This window comes from Danio rerio, chromosome 6, assembly GCF_052040795.2.
Source record: "Danio rerio strain M-AB ecotype USA chromosome 6, GRCz13ab, whole genome shotgun sequence".
Taxonomy (NCBI): Eukaryota; Metazoa; Chordata; class Actinopteri; order Cypriniformes; family Danionidae; genus Danio; species Danio rerio.
This window is the reverse complement of record NC_141026.1, coordinates 26,447,718-26,468,298: the sequence shown is the minus strand read 5'-3', so window position 1 is coordinate 26,468,298 and position 20,581 is coordinate 26,447,718. Positions and strand designations below refer to the sequence as shown.

Genomic DNA, 20,581 nt, shown 5'->3' with positions numbered 1-20,581 from the left:
AGCAAATTTCAAATCTGAGAAGTTTACCAAAGCGACTGAAAAAAAACTGTAATACAGCACAAGTTAATGCAAAGATGAAAAGTCTGCAAAGACAAAAGTGTGTATTTTTATTTGCACATATCACTTTATAAAAATAGTAGCGTATACATAATTCGGTTTTATATTTTTGGCTTAATATTTAATACTCGTTTTGATGTAACCATGTCTATAGTGGAATGGAACATCACAACCATGGTTTCTGCAGGTGTCAGTCACTATTTCAATTGTATGACTTTTTAAGTCTTTTCTTAAAACCATTGTGACCCCGACATTTCTCAGAGGTGGCTATAAATATACAAATGTTGCACACATAACAATAGGCCTATATAAACATGAGCATATTGCCAACACAAAGAGTGCAACAGTCTTAACAGTCATGGGCTACATAGTGTGTATAATCATTTATTCATTTCTTTAATTTAATATTAATAACCTTACCTCAAGGAGACTGGTGGACAGCATGTGTTCAGGACAAGTCCATTGGTTTAATTTTGGAGATCATCCTCAATGTTCAGTTGTGGCCTGTGTTCATTTTCAATTTGATTACCATAAAGGGGTCAGAAAGTTTAACCTGGTGCTATAAGTTCAGTCTGTGCTGTTGATCTGACGTACAATCTAATCTAATACACAATTCTATGACAAAAATTAAGGGCCGATGGCTCTTTATTTGCATGCGATCCTTGCATGCATGAAATATTGCACATCATGACAAGTTTTGCTTGCTAACTGAAAACGTGCTAGATATAATGCAGTTTTTCGTTCAGAATTGTGGTATTTTTAAAGTACTATCAAGTTTTCTAACTGGCGAGCGACATGATCTAGTGGGTCCGTCATCTTTAGTGTGCGCGTTGGTGATTTCAGGAGGCGTGGCTTTGGACAGCAGGGGAGGGATTGTATTTGAAATATTATGCTAACCAGTTAGCATTTTGGCAGATCACCTAGTGCAGCTTTAACTGATGTCACACTAAAGCTCCGATCTGTCAGAAGTCAAACTGTGGCATTTAAATATGGTCAGTAGTAAAGTAGAACTTATTGTGGTATTTTCAGCATTTTTTGTTAGCATGATTTGGAGGGGCTCAAAAAAATAAGCCAATGTTGTTCTTGAAAGTACCTTTTTGACCTTTGAAAAAGTACATAGGTCATGGCATAAAGACACACTGAAGGGGAGGTTTTCACTCATCAAAACAACTAATTAAATAAAAGACACCAAACATCCCCTAAAAGGTCATTCAGGGTGACAATAACAGTTCAAGCATCTGAAAAATATTTTTCCTTCATTTTCTTTTCGGCTTGGTCCCTTTATTATTACACGCCACCGTGGAATTAACCTGCCAACTTATCCAGCACAATTTTTACGCAGCGGATGACCTTCCGGCCGCAACCCATCTCTGGGAAACATCCACACACACACACACACACTCAGTCACACTCATACACTACGGAAAACTTAGCCCACCCAATTCACCTGTACCGCATGTCTTTGGACTTGTGGGGGAAACCGGAGCACCCGGAGGAAAACCCACGCGAATGCAGGGAGAACATGCAAACTCCACACAGAAACGGTAGCTGACCCAGCTGAGGCTCGAACCAGTGACCTTCCTGCTGTGAGGCAACGGCACTACCTACTGCGTCACCTAAAAATATGTATGGCAAATTTATATCCTAAATAGAGGGTCTCATCACTACAATTTATTTGTGTCTTTTTATTTTTGACAACCAAAGAGTGCTTAAACGGTCGGACGTCTATAAAGAGAGAGACGCTTGCTTAGCATGGCACAAGGTCCATTAGACCTGGTTTTATTGGATTTGGCAACCAAAGTATGGAGTCCCTAAAGAGATAGTTCACCCTAAAAAAAATGAAAATGCACTCACCATTTACTGACCTACATGCATGTAGTTCTACACGTTTATTCATACGTTTGCATTACTGAGAGCAGGAGAGAGACCGGCTGCACTAGTAGGCGGTAACGTTATCTTCATAATATTGTTTAATTAGCATAAATGATTAGCAAATGAATCTGTCTCGTCAGCCTTTACAAGTGAAGGAAATATCTACACACAATCTGAATTCCCAATTAGAATAATACTACAAACTATATAATACTATTCATGAAAACACCTAAATAACAGACTAATCCAAATGCCCAACACGAGCGAGCTGCGCTCCAGACCAGATCAGCTCGATGACGTATAATGTCTCCGACGCCGCCTGTAGTCCCATTTAGCAACTTGATAGCAAGCGTCTTTTAAAAGAAGCATAACCCATTCAAAAATTCAAGAGTGTGCTGTAAGTGATGTGTTTTATGTCGCAGAACAAAACGTGAAAGTATTTTGAGTTTGTGTTTGCCACGAACCTTATTTAAGCGATTTTACTGAAACCCCATCGAGAAAACCCATTGACTTTGGGACGAAGGAACCGGAACTGCTACAATTCTAACTCGCTTCCGGGTTTTTGCATACAAATTGACGTCATAGTTCCTCCACTCAATTAGGAGTAGGCTAGCCTCAACAAGACTGACTGCTCATTTAGTCTACATCTAGGCCTATTGAACTACGTGCTTTAGCATAGGCCAACGAACTGCAGTGCAGACACCAATTCTCACTTAAGCTCATTTCAGGTTATGATTAGACCTGTCCAGTTTCATCTGGAACGCATCCCAGATGACCTTCTGAAGTGGTTTGAGCGATCGGATGGATATCTGATCAGAAAAAAAAAAAAAAAAAAACGAATGAAGTGAGCAAACAGCCTCAAAAACACAGACGTGACAGGAATATATATTGAATATAAATATATTATATTCATTATTTGATAAATATATAATATTCAATTACATAAAATAATTAAAAGGACAAATGCTGGACCTTTTGGCAACACTTTTTCAGTTTAGGTCACAATTCACAGCATTAACAAACAATTAAACTAACACTACTAGCATAATAAACTAACTAGCTGTTTGTTAATAATTAGTAAGGTACTAATTGGGTTTACGTTTAGGTTAGGGCTAGGCATGCCCCCACCCCGGCTACGGGCATGATGTAGTGGAGTAGCAAGTAACATGCTATTAGGTTATGTGACCGCTAGATGGCGATCTTGGATAATAAGAAGCTTACCACCACTAGGAGTTTGTCAGAGTCATTGGTCTTTAATTATAATCATCTGTCTCCCTATTCTACTGCATCCCAGAATAACACACGGCACCAAAAAAAAAAAATGTAAAAATATATATTCAGTATATTTAATATGTTTTTGTCCGCAACTCGCCGTCACGCCGTGACGGAGATTCCCGAGCCTGTTTGGTCCAATGGGAGGCGTGGTCTCCTCAGCGCTCACCATGACAACGAGACTCCCAGCAGTGACGTCGCCATGTAAACATTTGCATATGCATTCCTATAAAGCACGGCGGTTCTCGCTCGGTGTTGTCAGTTCTCTCGGGGCTGCTCCTAGAAATTGACCAAGGTAAGTTCAAAATAAACTTCTCTTTCAAAACACCTGTCTCGTGTTTTTATTTGTCATGTACAGCAATACACTGTCATACAGGTCTGTTGAATGCATTTGTACGCAACGTGGTTTGACAATAAAGTAGCCTAACAAGTAAATAGTTGTTAAAAATGTACCTTCATTAGTCAACATTTGGGGAAGGTAGTAAAAAGTTAATCAAAGATGTCCTAAGACATAATGGTAATGTTATGGATGTTACATGACTGTATTTATTATTACGTATGTATGTTTAAAACCAGCAGAATATACTATATATTTAACGTGTCATGAACTTACTGTTCTTCAAAAAATTGCTCAATAAAAATTTCCTTAAGACAAGAATGGGTATTGTTTTGGTCTTTTTTTCTTTTTTTGTTTGTCAAACTACTGTAGGTTTTAAGTTACTACAGCAGATATAGGCTACCTATATCATTATATTGGTAGTCAGAGTTATTTTAACTACCCAAATCGAGTAAAATGTCTCCTACTCAAGTACTTTTTGCATGCAAAAGTCAAATTTACAGTTTTCAACAACCAAATTTTGTCTCGTAAAAATGACCAGTGGGGTGTGAGAAAAAAGTTAATGTCAAGTTATATATTATATATAAAAGAAGTGGAACAAGTTGTCATAATATTTAGTCATAATGCATTTTTCTGTACATTTCCATTAGACGTTTTTTTCTAAATCTATAATTGGTAAATTGCTCCCAGGTCAATCTGGACTTTGTCTAATGAAGGTGAGGTGTATCTGAAAGGAGATTGTCCTATGTTCACATTTCTACTTTTGTTTTGGGTTTGTTTTTTGTTTTCTTTGTCCTATGGAGTGCTGTCTTTTTCTTTCTGTATCACAATGACATGATCTGGCAACGAATCACAGTACAAGCCGCAAAAAAATGAAATAAATTAGCCGTAGCTTACATGAGGGCGTCCATCCAGAGTACGCTGTTACATTGACAACATGAGTAAGTAATTTGACTGTCTTATCCGTACACAATGACACAAGGACTTGTCATTCTGACGGCACTGACATGTTCATTGAGAGATGAACCAAGGACTTTAAGCAAGAGACTGGCCTTTGCAGGTAATCCATGCTGTTTGGCTATTTGTATGTGCTGTTTTGAGAAATGCACTCACTGCTCAGCAAATTTCAAATCTGAGAAGTTTACCTAAGCGACTGAAAAAAAAACTGTAATACAGCACAAGTTAATGCAAAGATGAAAAGTCTGCAAAGACAAAAGTGTGTATTTTTATTTGCACATATCACTTTATAAAAATAGTAGCGTATACATAATTCGGTTTTATATTTTTGGCTTAATATTTAATACTCGTTTTGATGTAACATTGTCTATAGTGGAATGGAACATCACAACCATGGTTTCTGCAGGTGTCAGTCACTATTTCAATTGTATGACTTTTTAAGTCTTTTCTTAAAACCATTGTGACCCCGACATTTCTCAGAGGTGGCTATAAATATACAAATGTTGCACACATAACAATAGGCCTATATAAACATGAGCATATTGCCAACACAAAGAGTGCAACAGTCTTAACAGTCATGGGCTACATAGTGTGTATAATCATTTATTCATTTCTTTAATTTAATATTAATAACCTAACCTCAAGGAGACTGGTGGACAGCATGTGTTCAGGACAAGTCCATTGGTTTAATTTTGGAGATCATCCTCAATGGTCAGTTGTGGCCTGTGTTCATTTTCAATTTGATTACCATAAAGGGGTCAGAAAGTTTAACCTGGTGCTATAAGTTCAGTCTGTGCTGTGGATCTGACGTACAATCTAATCTAATACACAATTCTATGACAAAAATTAAGGGCCTACGGCTCTTTATTTGCATGCGATCCTTGCATGCATGAAATATTGCACATCATGACAAGTTTTGCTTGCTAACTGAAAACGTGCTAGATATAATGCAGTTTTTCGTTCAGAATTGTGGTATTTTTAAAGTACTATCAAGTTTTCTAACTGGCGAGCGACATGATCTAGTGGGTCCGTCATCTTTAGTGTGCGCGTTGGTGATTTCAGGAGGCGTGGCTTTGGACAGCAGGGGAGGGATTGTATTTGAAATATTATGCTAACCAGTTAGCATTTTGGCAGATCACCTAGTGCAGCTTTAACTGATGTCACACTAAAGCTCCGATCTGTCAGAAGTCAAACTGTGGCATTTAAATATGGTCAGTAGTAAAGTAGAACTTATTGTGGTATTTTCAGCATTTTTTGTTAGCATGATTTGGAGGGGCTCAAAAAAATAAGCCAATGTTGTTCTTGAAAGTACCTTTTTGACCTTTGAAAAAGTACATAGGTCATGGCATAAAGACACACTGAAGGGGAGGTTTTCACTCATCAAAACAACTAATTAAATAAAAGACACCAAACATCCCCTAAAAGGTCATTCAGGGTGACAATAACAGTTCAAGCATCTGAAAAATATTATTCCTTCATTTTCTTTTCGGCTTGGTCCCTTTATTATTACACGCCAGCGTGGAATTAACCTGCCAACTTATCCAGCACAATTTTTACGCAGCGGATGACCTTCCGGCCGCAACCCATCTCTGGGAAACATCCACACACACACACACACACACACTCAGTCACACTCATACACTACGGAAAACTTAGCCCACCCAATTCACCTGTACCGCATGTCTTTGGACTTGTGGGGGAAACCGGAGCACCCGGAGGAAAACCCACGCGAATGCAGGGAGAACATGCAAACTCCACACAGAAACGGTAGCTGACCCAGCTGAGGCTCGAACCAGTGACCTTCCTGCTGTGAGGCAACGGCACTACCTACTGCGTCACCTAAAAATATTATATGTATGGCAAATTTATATCCTAAATAGAGGGTCTCATCACTACAATTTATTTGTGTCTTTTTATTTTTGACAACCAAAGAGTGCTTAAACGGTCGGACGTCTATAAAGAGAGAGACGCTTGCTTAGCATGGCACAAGGTCCATTAGACCTGGTTTTATTGGATTTGGCAACCAAAGTATTGAGTCCCTAAAGAGATAGTTCACCCTAAAAAAAATGAAAATGCACTCACCATTTACTGACCTACATGCATGTAGTTCTACACGTTTATTCATACGTTTGCATTACTGAGAGCAGGAGAGAGACCGGCTGCACTAGTAGGCGGTAACGTTATCTTCATAATATTGTTTAATTAGCATAAATGATTAGCAAATGAATCTGTCTCGTCAGCCTTTACAAGTGAAGGAATTATCTACACACAATCTGAATTCCCAATTAGAATAATACTACAAACTATATAATACTATTCATGAAAACACCTAAATAACAGACTAATCCAAATGCCCAACACGAGCGAGCTGCGCTCCAGACCAGATCAGCTCGATGACGTATAATGTCTCCGACGCCGCCTGTAGTCCCATTTAGCAACTTGATAGCAAGCGTCTTTTAAAAGAAGCATAACCCATTCAAAAATTCAAGAGTGTGCTGTAAGTGATGTGTTTTATGTCGCAGAACAAAACGTGAAAGTATTTTGAGTTTGTGTTTGCCACGAACCTTATTTAAGCGATTTTACTGAAACCCCATCGAGAAAACCCATAGGCCAATTTCACAAGAACCGGAAGCTCGTCGCCGCTGGGTAATTTTACTTCCGCTACAGTTACAACAAACGATTTCTATGCTGAGAAAACATGGAACGATTTTTACAACATCTCTCTCCACTCTGCTGCAAATTAAGTTCGAGGACATCAACCGAATTGTTGCAGAAAATTCTTTAACCACGGGGTCAAGACTGAAGAAGGGATATAAATTCTTTGTTGAAGAATTTATTCATGGGTATCAAGGTAAGTTTTGAATTAGCTACAATCGCTAGCATATTGCTAACGTTAGCGGCAATAAAGTTACAGTCGTTTCTAAATAAGTTATATGATATATGTTGATTACAGATATGTTGACTTTTTTCATTGTTTATGCATGCTTAGTGTCAAATGTAGTCGACAGCAAGGTGGTAGTCAGAGCTAGATGCTACCGTTCAATGAGGAAAAACGAGGAACCCCACACACTGGAGGTTATATGTAATCTGCCGGTTGGCTTATGATTGCAGATTAGCTATCATTGTTCTGATAGCAAGTTCTATTATTTTTAATATAACTGCTGTTGCAGTTTTTAAGTGTTCTGGTGTAACATACATAGCTTTTGCGGTTGCAGGCTAATGAATTTTACAGTGTTGACACTAGAACTACCGAGACGGTCATTTTGACTGCTATATTTGCAATTGAATAATTTAGTTTAAATTAAAAACACACATATCTATAAATCTCAGGCTTTCATTAAATATGAGAACGGGTCTGAATGACTGGTATAGCATTTCAAGTAGTTAGACAATTCTGGTAGTTCCGGTGTTAATACAACAGCATTTTTTTCAGTGTTGAATATTGTTAATGACTTGTAGTTTTAAATAACTTTTGTGTTCTTTTTTACAGATGTTTTTGGAGTCTCATGGAGAGCCTAGTGTCACTGCTTATGCATGTAGTTGTGCAGCTGGCAAAGGGTTATGTAACCATCTAACAGCTCTGTTGTATCAAACAGCCCACTATGTGCAGCTTCATCTAAAATCTGTCCCACCAACAGTGGCTTGCACAAGTGAACAACAAAGATGGCATCGTCCAAGGACACAGGTAAGTGTAATGTTTCCCGTTTTTCAGCATTTGCAAATATTCCTGGTTGACACATTTTTTGTTTATATTAAGGGTGTCAGTCCAGAGGCAGTGAGTCAACTTGTAGTTCAGAAACCATGTTCTTTGGGGAAGACAGGAGTAAAGTCTACGCTGTACAAAGCTCACACAGGTAATAATAAACTGTGTATATGCAAAATGTATCCATACTCTTGACAAACAGAAACGCATACATGTATATCAATATATAAACATCCTATATATGCATACAGAAGACATACCCACACATAGAAATGTACAGACACACATCTAAATATAGATTCACATACATTATTTACAAAAAGAACAGAGAGAGGCTGACATGTATTTCATCATAAAGTTACATACACACTGACAGACTCCATTTAGTAATTTGTTGTTTCATATGTTATAAGTTAACACTAACAAGCATTTATTTCTTTAGGTCCACTTCCAGATCCACACATCCTGGCTTCTGGAGCAAAACTAAACCAGATTGACCCAAAACCTTTGTTGGCTCATATACTTGGAGGCATGTCAGAAATGGAGTTGGTCAGCTCGCAGTTTGGTCCATTACCCCGGGGCAGTCCTCTTTCGTACCACTATCCTCTCACAGCTGCTGATCAACCTACAGTTGATTTCCCCAACCTGCCAGTGTGTGGCAGTCAGTTTAGTACAAACCTAAATTTTGTTCCCACTCACCACCAATCTTTTCATTTGCAGTCAATACAAGTGTCACACATCTTATCCGGTCAGATTGAGCACAATACTCGACTACAGTCAAATTGTGCTGCCTGGGCACATGCGCGTCAACCAAGAGTCACCGCAAGCAGGTTTAGAGAAGTCTGCTATGTGGTTGGTGAATCTGCTAGCCAGTCATTAGCAGCACGTATACTAAAAGGCACAAAGCAGACAAGTGCTATGAAACGTGGACTTGAACTTGAACCAGAAATTTTGAAACAATATTCTGAAACAAAGAGGGTTACGGTTTTACCTTGCGGCTTTGTTGTTCACCCAGATGCACCACATCTAGGTGCCAGTCCAGATGGGAGAGTATATGATCCATCTGAAATCTTCCCATTTGGTCTAGTGGAAGTTAAAGCTACATCTGCTGAAAGTATAGGCCAGGCTTCATTTATTAAAATGCAAAAGGGCCAAGCCAAACTCAAAGAAACACACAAATACTATTGGCAGGTTCAAGGCCAGCTTGCCGTAACTGGTCTGCAGTGGTGTGACTTTGTGACTGACACACAGTCAGACATAACCATCCAGAGGATTTGGCGAGATGATGTCTTTATAACATCAATGAAGGAGAAGTTGGACATGTATTACTATTATGTATATATGGACAAGTATCTATCTATGGTTTAAGCATTGCTGTAGCAAAGGGTTAATTCACACAAAATTTATAATTTTAATTACTCACCTTGATACTTGCACTTGTGAGCTAACCCTTTAAAATTGCTACCACGCTATGTATATATGTATAGTAATTAATTTTATATTGTTTTACAACTTTGTCTATTTTTAAACTACTATTATAATTGTAAAAATTTCATGTTGTATCAGTTCAGGTTTACAATTCTGTATTATATCTGAAACTAACAATAAAATGTGTCAAATAACAACTGGACAACAGAACAACTGTATGATATGTTTATTTTGACCAATAGCAATTATTAAAAAAAAAGTTTATTCAAACTGTCCTTGTTATTTTCAGGAGATTGCTCATTTTTGCTTGATAAAAGTAACAAATCTGCCTCTGAGCACAGAGGGGGAAATACATTGTAATATTTTTTTGTAAAAGTTAAGAGGAAATCATAAAATTACTTTAACTTGTAACTATTTTAATAATAACAAACAGAACAATGTAACAAATCAGCACAGAATCCTTCAAATGTATCTAAACAAACACTGAGTTAATTTTATGTGGTTGTCATGTTTTCCGTTCTTTGTATATGGATTACTCTGATGGGTTTGATTTCTACTATTTTACACATTTCAGGATAGTTAAACTGAAACTAAACTGAAAATTAACTGACTAGCCAGACAATCTGGCTTCAAGGTAAAGGCCACAGAAGATGCAGAAATCTGGCTCATTTAATGCTCCAAAAACATTGGTCCCTGGTAATTTACCATGAAGCAGCAGTTATGCCAGATCTGGTCAATTGTTCCTGACAAGCTTAGTGGTACAGCAGAATCGAAGATGTGGTTTTCTTTAACTCGTCGTATTACTCTTTCCACCAGAATTCTGAGCCGTGCAATGGTTTGTGTTTTTTGACAGTCTGTCTTGCTGAACTGCCGGTCACGCTTGAACGGTGGAATTATTAGTGTAGCACCAACATTGGTGATCATGTCCCCAATTGTAAAGCCTTTGTCAGCCATCACCTCATCTCCAGGTTCAAGTAGACTCAAGATGCCAGACCTCCTTGTAATCTCTTTGTCAGAGATTGAGCCAGTGTACAGACGAGAGATGAATGTTACTGCACCACATGGAGCCACTCCCAAGAGTCCTTTAAATGTTGTTGTGCTCTTGTAGTTAGAAAATATCTCTGAGTGGAGTGTCAGAGATGTGGGACTCTCACAGAAAATTTCTGTACAGTCCAGGATTACTCTGACATTTGGACTGAATGAACTATACTTCTCAGGCATGGAAGAGCTTATTTGTTCCCTTGACATCCAAATGGGAACAGAGCCTAAAACAAAATAAAGATAATTTGCCCATGTGATGACTGTCCTGCTTACTGTGGCCATGCTTACACCAAAGATGTCAGCAATTACTCTCTCCCTAAGGCCAGCAGCTACGCGGCAACAGTACATGAACAGTTCATCTATGAGCTGAATTTTGCGTGCAGGACTTGGTGTAGGGGAAGCTTCCTGACCCATTCTTTGTGCTTTTGTCCAGTACATAAGGTTTGTGGCAGATGGACAAACAGACTCCCAGAAAACCTGGAATACTTCCTGTGAGGGAAACCTGGTGTAGTAGCGAATTGTGTGATCAGACACACAAAACCTACTGAACACAGTTGGTGTCTCCAGTGAAATTTTTTTTAGCCTAGCCTCCAGCTCTGCTATGTATTCCAAGGCTTCATCCAAAGCACCTACAAAATGACAAATTACAAAGGTTTAATAATAATATCAATGATAAGAATAAAAACATCTAAGTAAAAACATTAAACTACTCAAGTTACTTTTAATTTTGTAGCACTTTATACAATGTTTTTTTCCAAAGAACCTTTACAAATTTAGTGAATTTAGAGTTGCAAACACCTTAATACATTTATAAAGCAGCTCTAAAACTGCGCATTCATTAAGCTGAAATCAAATCAGTGCTGATTTATAGTTAAGAACTGTATAGTTGATGAATTATAGGGTTAGTGAATTTAATTTATCTTTATGGCACTGTTAAACCATGTAATGTGCCTCGACTGTGAGAAACAAAACACATGCAAATCAATCATATCCTGATTAAGGAGCAAAGTTGTCGCCTTGTGCAACAAACTGAGCATTATTTTAAAACTATTGCCTGTTATTCACTGAATTTACAGGTTCTGTTCACTGCACGCAAACGCATCATTTTCTGATGTAAACAAACAGTGCGACAGCTCACGTGTGACCTCGCGGCTGTGATTACATCATTACATGAGGACAGAAATGACATTTTAGGTGAATTGTACTTTATGAATTGACTTCAACCCTAATCGAGATAATCATGCAGCCCTAGTGTGTATAATTTTGCATCTAAGTTACACTTTAATACAAATACTTACCAGGAGGGGGGTATGCAGCGTAGTCATGGTCCTTGACGATAACTTCTGAGTCGTTACTCTGCAGATCCACAGTTTTCGGGGCACGCACATCTACTCCTAGACGAGCACTTGACCTCTCAAAAGCAGACTGCTTTTGTGGCTGTACATGGAAATTGTTCCACTGAAAGCGACTTGGAATAACTCCAGGTTTTAAGCGACAACTACCCTGGATGAAGTCAGCAGCAGTGAAGTGTTGACTGCAGACTAACGTACTTGCCCTTCTAATATCAAACTTCGGCCCTTCGTCTCGTCGAATTGCATGTACCCACTTTTGTCTTTGCATGTCGTTAGTGGGAAACTCATGAAAACTCATGTATGGTTGCTTTTGCTTTGAATTGCTGCACTTTGGTACACAGCAGAATGCCTTGCTCCTCGACTGCGCTGCCATTGTTTTTACCGGAAATAAGTTTACCCAGGGGCGGTCAAAACCGGAAGTAACGAATGCGGAAGTGTGAAATTGGCCTATTGACTTTGGGACGAAGGAACCGGAACTGCTAAAATTCTAACTCGCTTCCGGGTTTTTGCATACAAATTGACGTCATAGTTCCTCCACTCAATTAGGAGTAGGCTAGCCTCAACAAGACTGACTGCTCATTTAGTCTACATCTAGGCCTATTGAACTACGTGCTTTAGCATAGGCCAACGAACTGCAGTGCAGACACCAATTCTCACTTAAGCTCATTTCAGGTTATGATTAGACCTGTCCAGTTTCATCTGGAACGCATCCCAGATGACCTTCTGAAGTGGTTTGAGCGATCGGATGGATATCTGATCAGAAAAAAAAAAAAAAACGAATGAAGTGAGCAAACAGCCTCAAAAACACAGACGTGACAGGAATATATATTGAATATAAATATATTATATTCATTATTTGATAAATATATAATATTCAATTACATAAAATAATTAAAAGGACAAATGCTGGACCTTTTGGCAACACTTTTTCAGTTTAGGTCACAATTCACAGCATTAACAAACAATTAAACTAACACTACTAGCATAATAAACTAACTAGCTGTTTGTTAATAATTAGTAAGGTACTAATTGGGTTTACGTTTAGGTTAGGGCTAGGCATGCCCCCACCCCGGCTACGGGCATGATGTAGTGGAGTAGCAAGTAACATGCTATTAGGTTATGTGACCGCTAGATGGCGATCTTGGATAATAAGAAGCTTACCACCACTAGGAGTTTGTCAGAGTCATTGGTCTTTAATTATAATCATCTGTCTCCCTATTCTACTGCATCCCAGAATAACACACGGCACCAAAAAAAAAAAATGTAAAAATATATATTCAGTATATTTAATATGTTTTTGTCCGCAACTCGCCGTCACGCCGTGACGGAGATTCCCGAGCCTGTTTGGTCCAATGGGAGGCGTGCTCTCCTCAGCGCTCACCATGACAACGAGACTCCCAGCAGTGACGTCGCCATGTAAACATTTGCATATGCATTCCTATAAAGCACGGCGGTTCTCGCTCGGTGTTGTCAGTTCTCTCGGGGCTGCTCCTAGAAATTGACCAAGGTAAGTTCAAAATAAACTTCTCTTTCAAAACACCTGTCTCTTGTTTTTATTTGTCATGTACAGCAATACACTGTCATACAGGTCTGTTGAATGCATTTGTACGCAACGTGGTTTGACAATAAAGTAGCCTAACAAGTAAATAGTTGTTAAAAATGTACCTTCATTAGTCAACATTTGGGGAAGGTAGTAAAAAGTTAATCAAAGATGTCCTAAGACAAAATGGTAATGTTATGGATGTTACATGACTGTATTTATTATTACGTATGTGTTTAAAACCAGCAGAATATACTATATATTTAACATGTCATGAACTTACTGTTCGTCAAAAAATTGCTCAATAAAAATTTCCTTAAGACAAGAATGGGTATTGTTTTGGTCTTTTTTTCTTTTTTTTTTTGTCAAACTACTGTAGGTTTTAAGTTACTACAGCAGATATAGGCTACCTATATCATTATATTGGTAGTCAGAGTTATTTTAACTACCCAAATCGAGTAAAATGTCTCCTACTCAAGTACTTTTTGCATGCAAAAGTCAAATTTACAGTTTTCAACAACAAAATTTTGTCTCGTAAAAATGACCAGTGGGGTGTGAGAACAAAGTTAATGTCAAGTTATATATTATATATAAAAGAAGTGGAACAAGTTGTCATAATATTTAGTCATAATGCATTTTTCTGTACATTTCCATTAGACGTTTTTTTCTAAATCTATAATTGGTAAATTGCTCCCAGGTCAATCTGGACTTTGTCTAATGAAGGTGAGGTGTATCTGAAAGGAGATTGTCCTATGTTCACATTTCTACTTTTGTTTTGGGTTTGTTTTTTGTTTTCTTTGTCCTATGGAGTGCTGTCTTTTTCTTTCTGTATCACAATGACATGATCTGGCAACGAATCACAGTACAAGCCGCAAAAAAATGAAATAAATTAGCCGTAGCTTACATGAGGGCGTCCATCCAGAGTACGCTGTTACATTGACAACATGAGTAAGTAATTTGACTGTCTTATCCGTACACAATGACACAAGGACTTGTCATTCTGACGGCACTGACATGTTCATTGAGAGATGAACCAAGGACTTTAAGCAAGAGACTGGCCTTTGCAGGTAATCCATGCTGTTTGGCTATTTGTATGTGCTGTTTTGAGAAATGCACTCACTGCTCAGCAAATTTCAAATCTGAGAAGTTTACCAAAGCGACTGAAAAAAAAACTGTAATACAGCACAAGTTAATGCAAAGATGAAAAGTCTGCAAAGACAAAAGTGTGTATTTTTATTTGCACATATCACTTTATAAAAATAGTAGCGTATACATAATTCGGTTTTATATTTTTGGCTTAATATTTAATACTCGTTTTGATGTAACCATGTCTATAGTGGAATGGAACATCACAACCATGGTTTCTGCAGGTGTCAGTCACTATTTCAATTGTATGACTTTTTAAGTCTTTTCTTAAAACCATTGTGACCCCGACATTTCTCAGAGGTGGCTATAAATATACAAATGTTGCACACATAACAATAGGCCTATATAAACATGAGCATATTGCCAACACAAAGAGTGCAACAGTCTTAACAGTCATGGGCTACATAGTGTGTATAATCATTTATTCATTTCTTTAATTTAATATTAATAACCTAACCTCAAGGAGACTGGTGGACAGCATGTGTTCAGGACAAGTCCATTGGTTTAATTTTGGAGATCATCCTCAATGGTCAGTTGTGGCCTGTGTTCATTTTCAATTTGATTACCATAAAGGGGTCAGAAAGTTTAACCTGGTGCTATAAGTTCAGTCTGTGCTGTTGATCTGACGTACAATCTAATCTAATACACAATTCTATGACAAAAATTAAGGGCCGATGGCTCTTTATTTGCATGCGATCCTTGCATGCATGAAATATTGCACATCATGACAAGTTTTGCTTGCTAACTGAAAACGTGCTAGATATAATGCAGTTTTTCGTTCAGAATTGTGGTATTTTTAAAGTACTATCAAGTTTTCTAACTGGCGAGCGACATGATCTAGTGGGTCCGTCATCTTTAATGTGCGCGTTGGTGATTTCAGGAGGCGTGGCTTTGGACAGCAGGGGAGGGATTGTATTTGAAATATTATGCTAACCAGTTAGCATTTTGGCAGATCACCTAGTGCAGCTTTAACTGATGTCACACTAAAGCTCCGATCTGTCAGAAGTCAAACTGTGGCATTTAAATATGGTCAGTAGTAAAGTAGAACTTATTGTGGTATTTTCAGCATTTTTTGTTAGCATGATTTGGAGGGGCTCAAAAAATAAGCCAATGTTGTTCTTGAAAGTACCTTAAAATGCTGTTTCCTGTTATTACAGCAAAACACTGGCTATTTCATAGTTATCTACTGCATACAGTAAGGGTTAACAATATATATATATATATACTTTATACTTTGTATAGATAGTTTTTGTTTTATATGTCAAATAATATATAAATATTTTAGTATAGATATTATTAACATATGAATTTATTGCACAGTGTAATACCTATAGGTGATAATACACTGATCGACCCTCAATCCCTTAAACCTTTTCTTTTTAGAGCAGCTTTACAATAAACAAACAAAAAAAGCAAAAGTCAGTGATGGAATAAAAAGGTCAAATACAAAATAGACAAAATCAAAATTAAATACTTTAGCTTATTAAAAATAAGCCATTATAAAAATGTCATTAAGTCATATTTTCACATTGTTTTCTCAGCAGTTAAAGTCATTATATTGGGTAAACTTGGAGAACAGTTAATGAAAGAATATCAGATAGCCTAACAGAAAACTCCACGAAACAAACTGTGATCCATACACACACACAAAAAAAAAAGTTTTTTTTTTTTTTTTTTGGTCGTTTAAACTACTAATTTAAAATGAGTTCAATCCACATAAATTTGCTAAAAGTGTTAAGTTAACCTTATTTGTGTTGGGACTACATGAACGTGAAACCCTGCACTTTTTACAGTGTAAAGTCTTGTAGGTTGCTTGGCAAATGTTTACGACTGAATAACTAATTTTATAACATAAATAAGGGATATGCCCACCATAATAAGGGATCACCAACCCCCTCCCACCCCCCCTTAATACGGGATAATACCTTTACAACAGTAAAATACGGGAGAAAAACGGGAGGGTTGACAGGTATGCTAACATTTGCATGGCTCCAAATAATGCACTGCAGTGTTGTTTGATACTAATATTTGCGTATAGAGCGCCCTCTCTCACCAGAGCAGGGTAAGACGGGTAATCATACTATTGTGCTGCTTTTGGTCCACAGTCTACACCAGGCGTGTCCAAACTACGGCCCGCGGGCCATCTGCGGCCCGCAATCAGTTTTGTGGCGGCCCGCGAGGCTTTTTATAAATATCAATAGAATCTGGCCCGCTATACAAAAATGAACGTAATTCAATAAATAACCACCGGGTGTCGCTATTACATGCATTCAATTAAGCAGCAGTTCTTGTTATGATCTATCTATCTATCTATCTATCTATCTATCTATCTATCTATCTATCTATCTATCTATCTATCTATCTATCTATCTATCTATCTATCTATCTATCTATCTATCTATTTATACACAGTTGAAGTCTGAATTATTAGCCCCTCTTTGATTTATTTCTTCTTTTTTAAATATTTCCCAAATGATGTTTAACAGAGCAAGGACATTTTTACAGTATGTCTGATAATATTTTTTCTTTTGGAGAAAGACTTTTGTTTTATTTCGGCTTGAATAAAAAGCGGTTTAAATTTATTTATGAACCATTTTAAGGTCAAAATTATTAGCCCTTTTAGTCTTCAGAACAAACCATTGTTATAAAATAACTTGCCTAAATACCTTAACTTAACTAGTTAACTTGATTAACCTAGTTAAGCCTTTAAATGTCACTTTAAGCTGTATTGAAGTGTCTTAAAAATATCTAGTCAAATATTATTTACTGTCATCATGGCAAAGATAAAATAAATCAGTTATTAGAAATAAGTTACTAAAACTAATATGTTTAGAAATGTGTGGAAAAAAATCTTCTCTCCGTTAAACAGAAATTGGGGAAAAAATAAACGGGGGCTAATAATTTAGGGGGGCTAACAATTCTGACTTCAACTGTATTTATATATATATATATATATATATATATGTGTGTGTGTGTGTCTGTGTGATGTATGTAAAATTTGGCCCGCGACAACGTTTGTTTTTTTGCATCTGGCCCTCGGCCCAAAAAGTTTGGACACCCCTGGTCTACACCAAATCCAGGCGTATTTTCGTTTGACAGAACGTCTTAGAACAAATACTTTAAGCATTATTATATACACACACGCACACATACTCACTGGCCACTTTATTAGGTACACCTTACTATCGCGTTGTACCCCCTTTTGCCTGTAAAACTTAATCCTTCTTGGCATATATTCAAGATTTTAGTCCATATTTACATGATAGCCAGTGATGGAAAGAGTACTGAAAAGTCATACTCAAGTAAAAGTACCACTACTTGCCTAAAAATATAGTGCAAGTAGAGTAAAAGTATGTCCTGTAAATATTACTCAGAGTATGAGTAAAAAGTAGACCTTTCAAAAGTACTCAAGAGTAGTGAGTATTACGCTGTATAAAGCTGATGCGTTTACATGTAATTCAAGCTTGTGTGTGTAAACGTAACATTCTGTAGTGCATTTAGTTATAGCCTAGCAGGCACACAATGTCATAAGACATTAATATTAGGTTAGATTTAGGTTGTGATGTCAGGTGACCAAAATTCAAAGGCTAGTCAGTGTCTAAGTACAACGTTATTTTGATGTCCAATAATGACAATAAATGATGTTAATTTCAGGTTGTTAGAAAGTGAACAAAATCCAACGTCAAGCCAGCATCTTAAACCAAAATCATATTGACGTCAAATACTGACATTTATTCATCAGGTATGGCAAATAAAATCCAACATCTGATAGACATCATAGTGGTAATGTCCACACAACTTCAAGCTGTGACATTATTAAACGTTGATATTTGGTTGGTTTTAGGTTGGACATTGACGTTGGTCTGACGTTCTGTCATCAACCCGATTTTCATTTCCAAACAAAATGCAACGTCCCCATGACGTTAGGGTTCAACGTCAATCTGATGTCATGTTGACGTCTTATCCCTGCTGCGTGTTTAAGACCATTTCGGTCATCATACTGTAAATATCTTCTCATCAGTGACATGCATCTAAACAGTCTCTGGGTCATTGCATGTAAAGCTTTTGGACATCATCTTGGACACTTTTAATGCTTCCAAACAGTTTGCTGCAATTTTAAAGTGCCCATGTCTTGAGGTAGTTCATTATGATGTGATTTACATTCTATGCGATTCGATTGGACAGGAATCATAGAACTATTTTTTCTAATCCTCATAAACAAGAAAAAATAAATTATTGACGGCAGAATGAAGGTAAGTAGTGGAGTAAAAGTACAGATACTGCACTAAAAATGTACTCAAGTGAGAATAAAAGTACACATTTTTAAAACTACTTAGTAAATTACAATTTCTGAGGAAAATTTACTCAATTACAGTAATTTGAGTATTTGTAATTAATTACTTTACACCATTGATGATAGCATCACGCAGTTGCTGCAGATTTGTCAGCTGCACATCCATGATGACATCCAAAGGTGCTGTGTTGTACTGTGAAGGCCATTTAAGTGCAGAAAACTCATTGTCATGTTCAAGAAACCAGTCTCAGATACATTGAGCTTTATGACATGATGCATTATTCTGTTGGAAGTAGGCTATATCAGAAGATGAGTACACTGTGGTCATAAAAAGATGGACATGGTCAGCAACAATACTCAGGTAGGCTGTGGTGTTGACACAATGCTCAGTTGTGGGCCCCAAGTGTGCCAAGAAAATATTCCGTACACCACCACCACCAGCCTGAACCGTTGATACAAAGCAGGATGGATTCATGCTCTTATGATGTTAATGCCAAATTCTGACCCTACCATCTAAATGTGGCAGCAGAAATCTAGACTCATCAGACCAGGCAATGTTTTTCTAATCTTCTATTGTCTAATTTTGGTGTGTTTCCTGTTTTTACTGTAGCTGACAGGAGTGGCACTCGGTGTGGTCTTCTGCTGCTGTAGCTTAATCCGCCTCAAGGTTTGATGTGTTGTGCATTCAGAGATGCTCTTCTGTATACCTCAGTCTTAACAAAGGGTTATTTGAGTTACTGTTGCCTTTCTATCAGCTCGAACCAGTCTGGCCATTCTCCTCTGACATCAACAAGACATTTGTGCCCACAGAACTGCCGCTAACTGGATATTTTCTCTTTTTCTGACCATTCTCTGTAAACCCTAGAGATGGCTGTGTGTGAAAAGTCTGTCTAGCACCAACCACCAAGCCACATTCAAAGTCACTTAAATCACATTTCCCCCTTCTGATGCTTCCTTTGAACTGCAGCAGATCATCTTGACCATGTCTACATGCCTAAATGCATTGAGTTGCTGCCATGTGATTGGCTGATTAGATATTTGTGTTATCGAGCAGTTGGACAAGTTCAATTCAATTCAATTCATGTTTATTTATATAGCACCTTTACAATGTAGATTGTATCAAAGCAGCTTAACATAGAAGTTCTAGTAAACTGAAAATGTGTTAGTCCAGTTTTCGGAGTTGAATACACTATCATAAAAGTCTGTTGAATGCATTTAGGTAGTTTCCAATGGAGCCAGATCAGTCTCACAAATAATACATTTGCATTCATAAAATTCATAAATGCACAGCACAATTTGTAAATTCAACACACAATTCATCAATTCAAAAGTAAAAAGCAAAACTATTTACCTAATGCCCTAATACATCTTAAATAAATACAAATGTTAACAGTTATGTATATATGAAGTTGTTGGATTACTTTCCTCATGCTTTTATGAACTACTGTATGTTAGATGTATTTATGAACCACTGAATGTGCATTTGAAAATGCACATGAGCTAGTTGTCCTTTGAATTACATCCCAAATGGCACACTATACACTATATGCACTTATGCACTATGCCCTTATGCACTTATACA

General features: G+C 37.4%; 2 protein-coding genes across 4 annotated transcripts; one reads left to right on the top strand and one right to left on the bottom strand.

Moving 5' to 3' along the window:
- Nucleotides 1–7,100: 7,100 nt before the first annotated feature.
- Nucleotides 7,101–9,828, top strand: LOC100537439 (uncharacterized). 3 transcript variants are annotated; one of them, XM_087257199.1, is made up of 5 exons: nt 7,101–7,141; nt 7,241–7,346; nt 7,986–8,180; nt 8,253–8,349; nt 8,641–9,828. In XM_087257199.1, the coding sequence occupies exons 2-5, from the start codon at nt 7,335–7,337 to the stop codon at nt 9,564–9,566; spliced, it is 1,230 nt and encodes a 409-aa protein (XP_087113325.1). In that variant the 5' UTR covers nt 7,101–7,141; nt 7,241–7,334; the 3' UTR covers nt 9,567–9,828. The 3 variants fall into 3 exon arrangements, 2 of the variants coding, with proteins under 2 accessions (XP_087113325.1, XP_087113324.1); XM_087257198.1 differs by lacking the exon at nt 7,101–7,141 and having other exon boundaries at nt 7,150–7,346; XR_015493636.1 differs by lacking the exon at nt 7,101–7,141 and having other exon boundaries at nt 7,167–7,346; nt 7,485–8,180.
- A 290-nt stretch (nt 9,829–10,118) lies between these two features.
- LOC101883330 (uncharacterized) lies at nt 10,119–12,414 on the bottom strand. The gene is made up of 2 exons (XM_087257197.1): nt 11,966–12,414; nt 10,119–11,296 (listed from the first exon to the last, which is right to left on the bottom strand). Exons 1-2 carry the CDS (start codon nt 12,390–12,392, stop codon nt 10,296–10,298), a joined length of 1,428 nt encoding a protein of 475 aa, XP_087113323.1. The 5' UTR covers nt 12,393–12,414; the 3' UTR covers nt 10,119–10,295.
- Between the last annotated feature and the right edge of the window lie 8,167 nt (nt 12,415–20,581).

Excerpts from the sequence above, each read along its gene's own strand:
- LOC100537439 (XM_087257199.1), top strand. Across the intron at positions 8,181-8,252 it reads GGCATCGTCCAAGGACACAG|GGTGTCAGTCCAGAGGCAGT; the intron begins GTAAGTGTAATG and ends GTTTATATTAAG. Across the intron at positions 8,350-8,640 it reads GCTGTACAAAGCTCACACAG|GTCCACTTCCAGATCCACAC; the intron begins GTAATAATAAAC and ends TTATTTCTTTAG.
- LOC101883330 (XM_087257197.1), bottom strand. The coding sequence starts at position 12,392 with ATGGCAGCGCAGTCGAGGAGCAAGGCATTCTGCTGTGTACCAAAGTGC. Across the intron at positions 11,297-11,965 it reads CGCTGCATACCCCCCTCCTG|GTGCTTTGGATGAAGCCTTG; the intron begins GTAAGTATTTGT and ends GTCATTTTGTAG.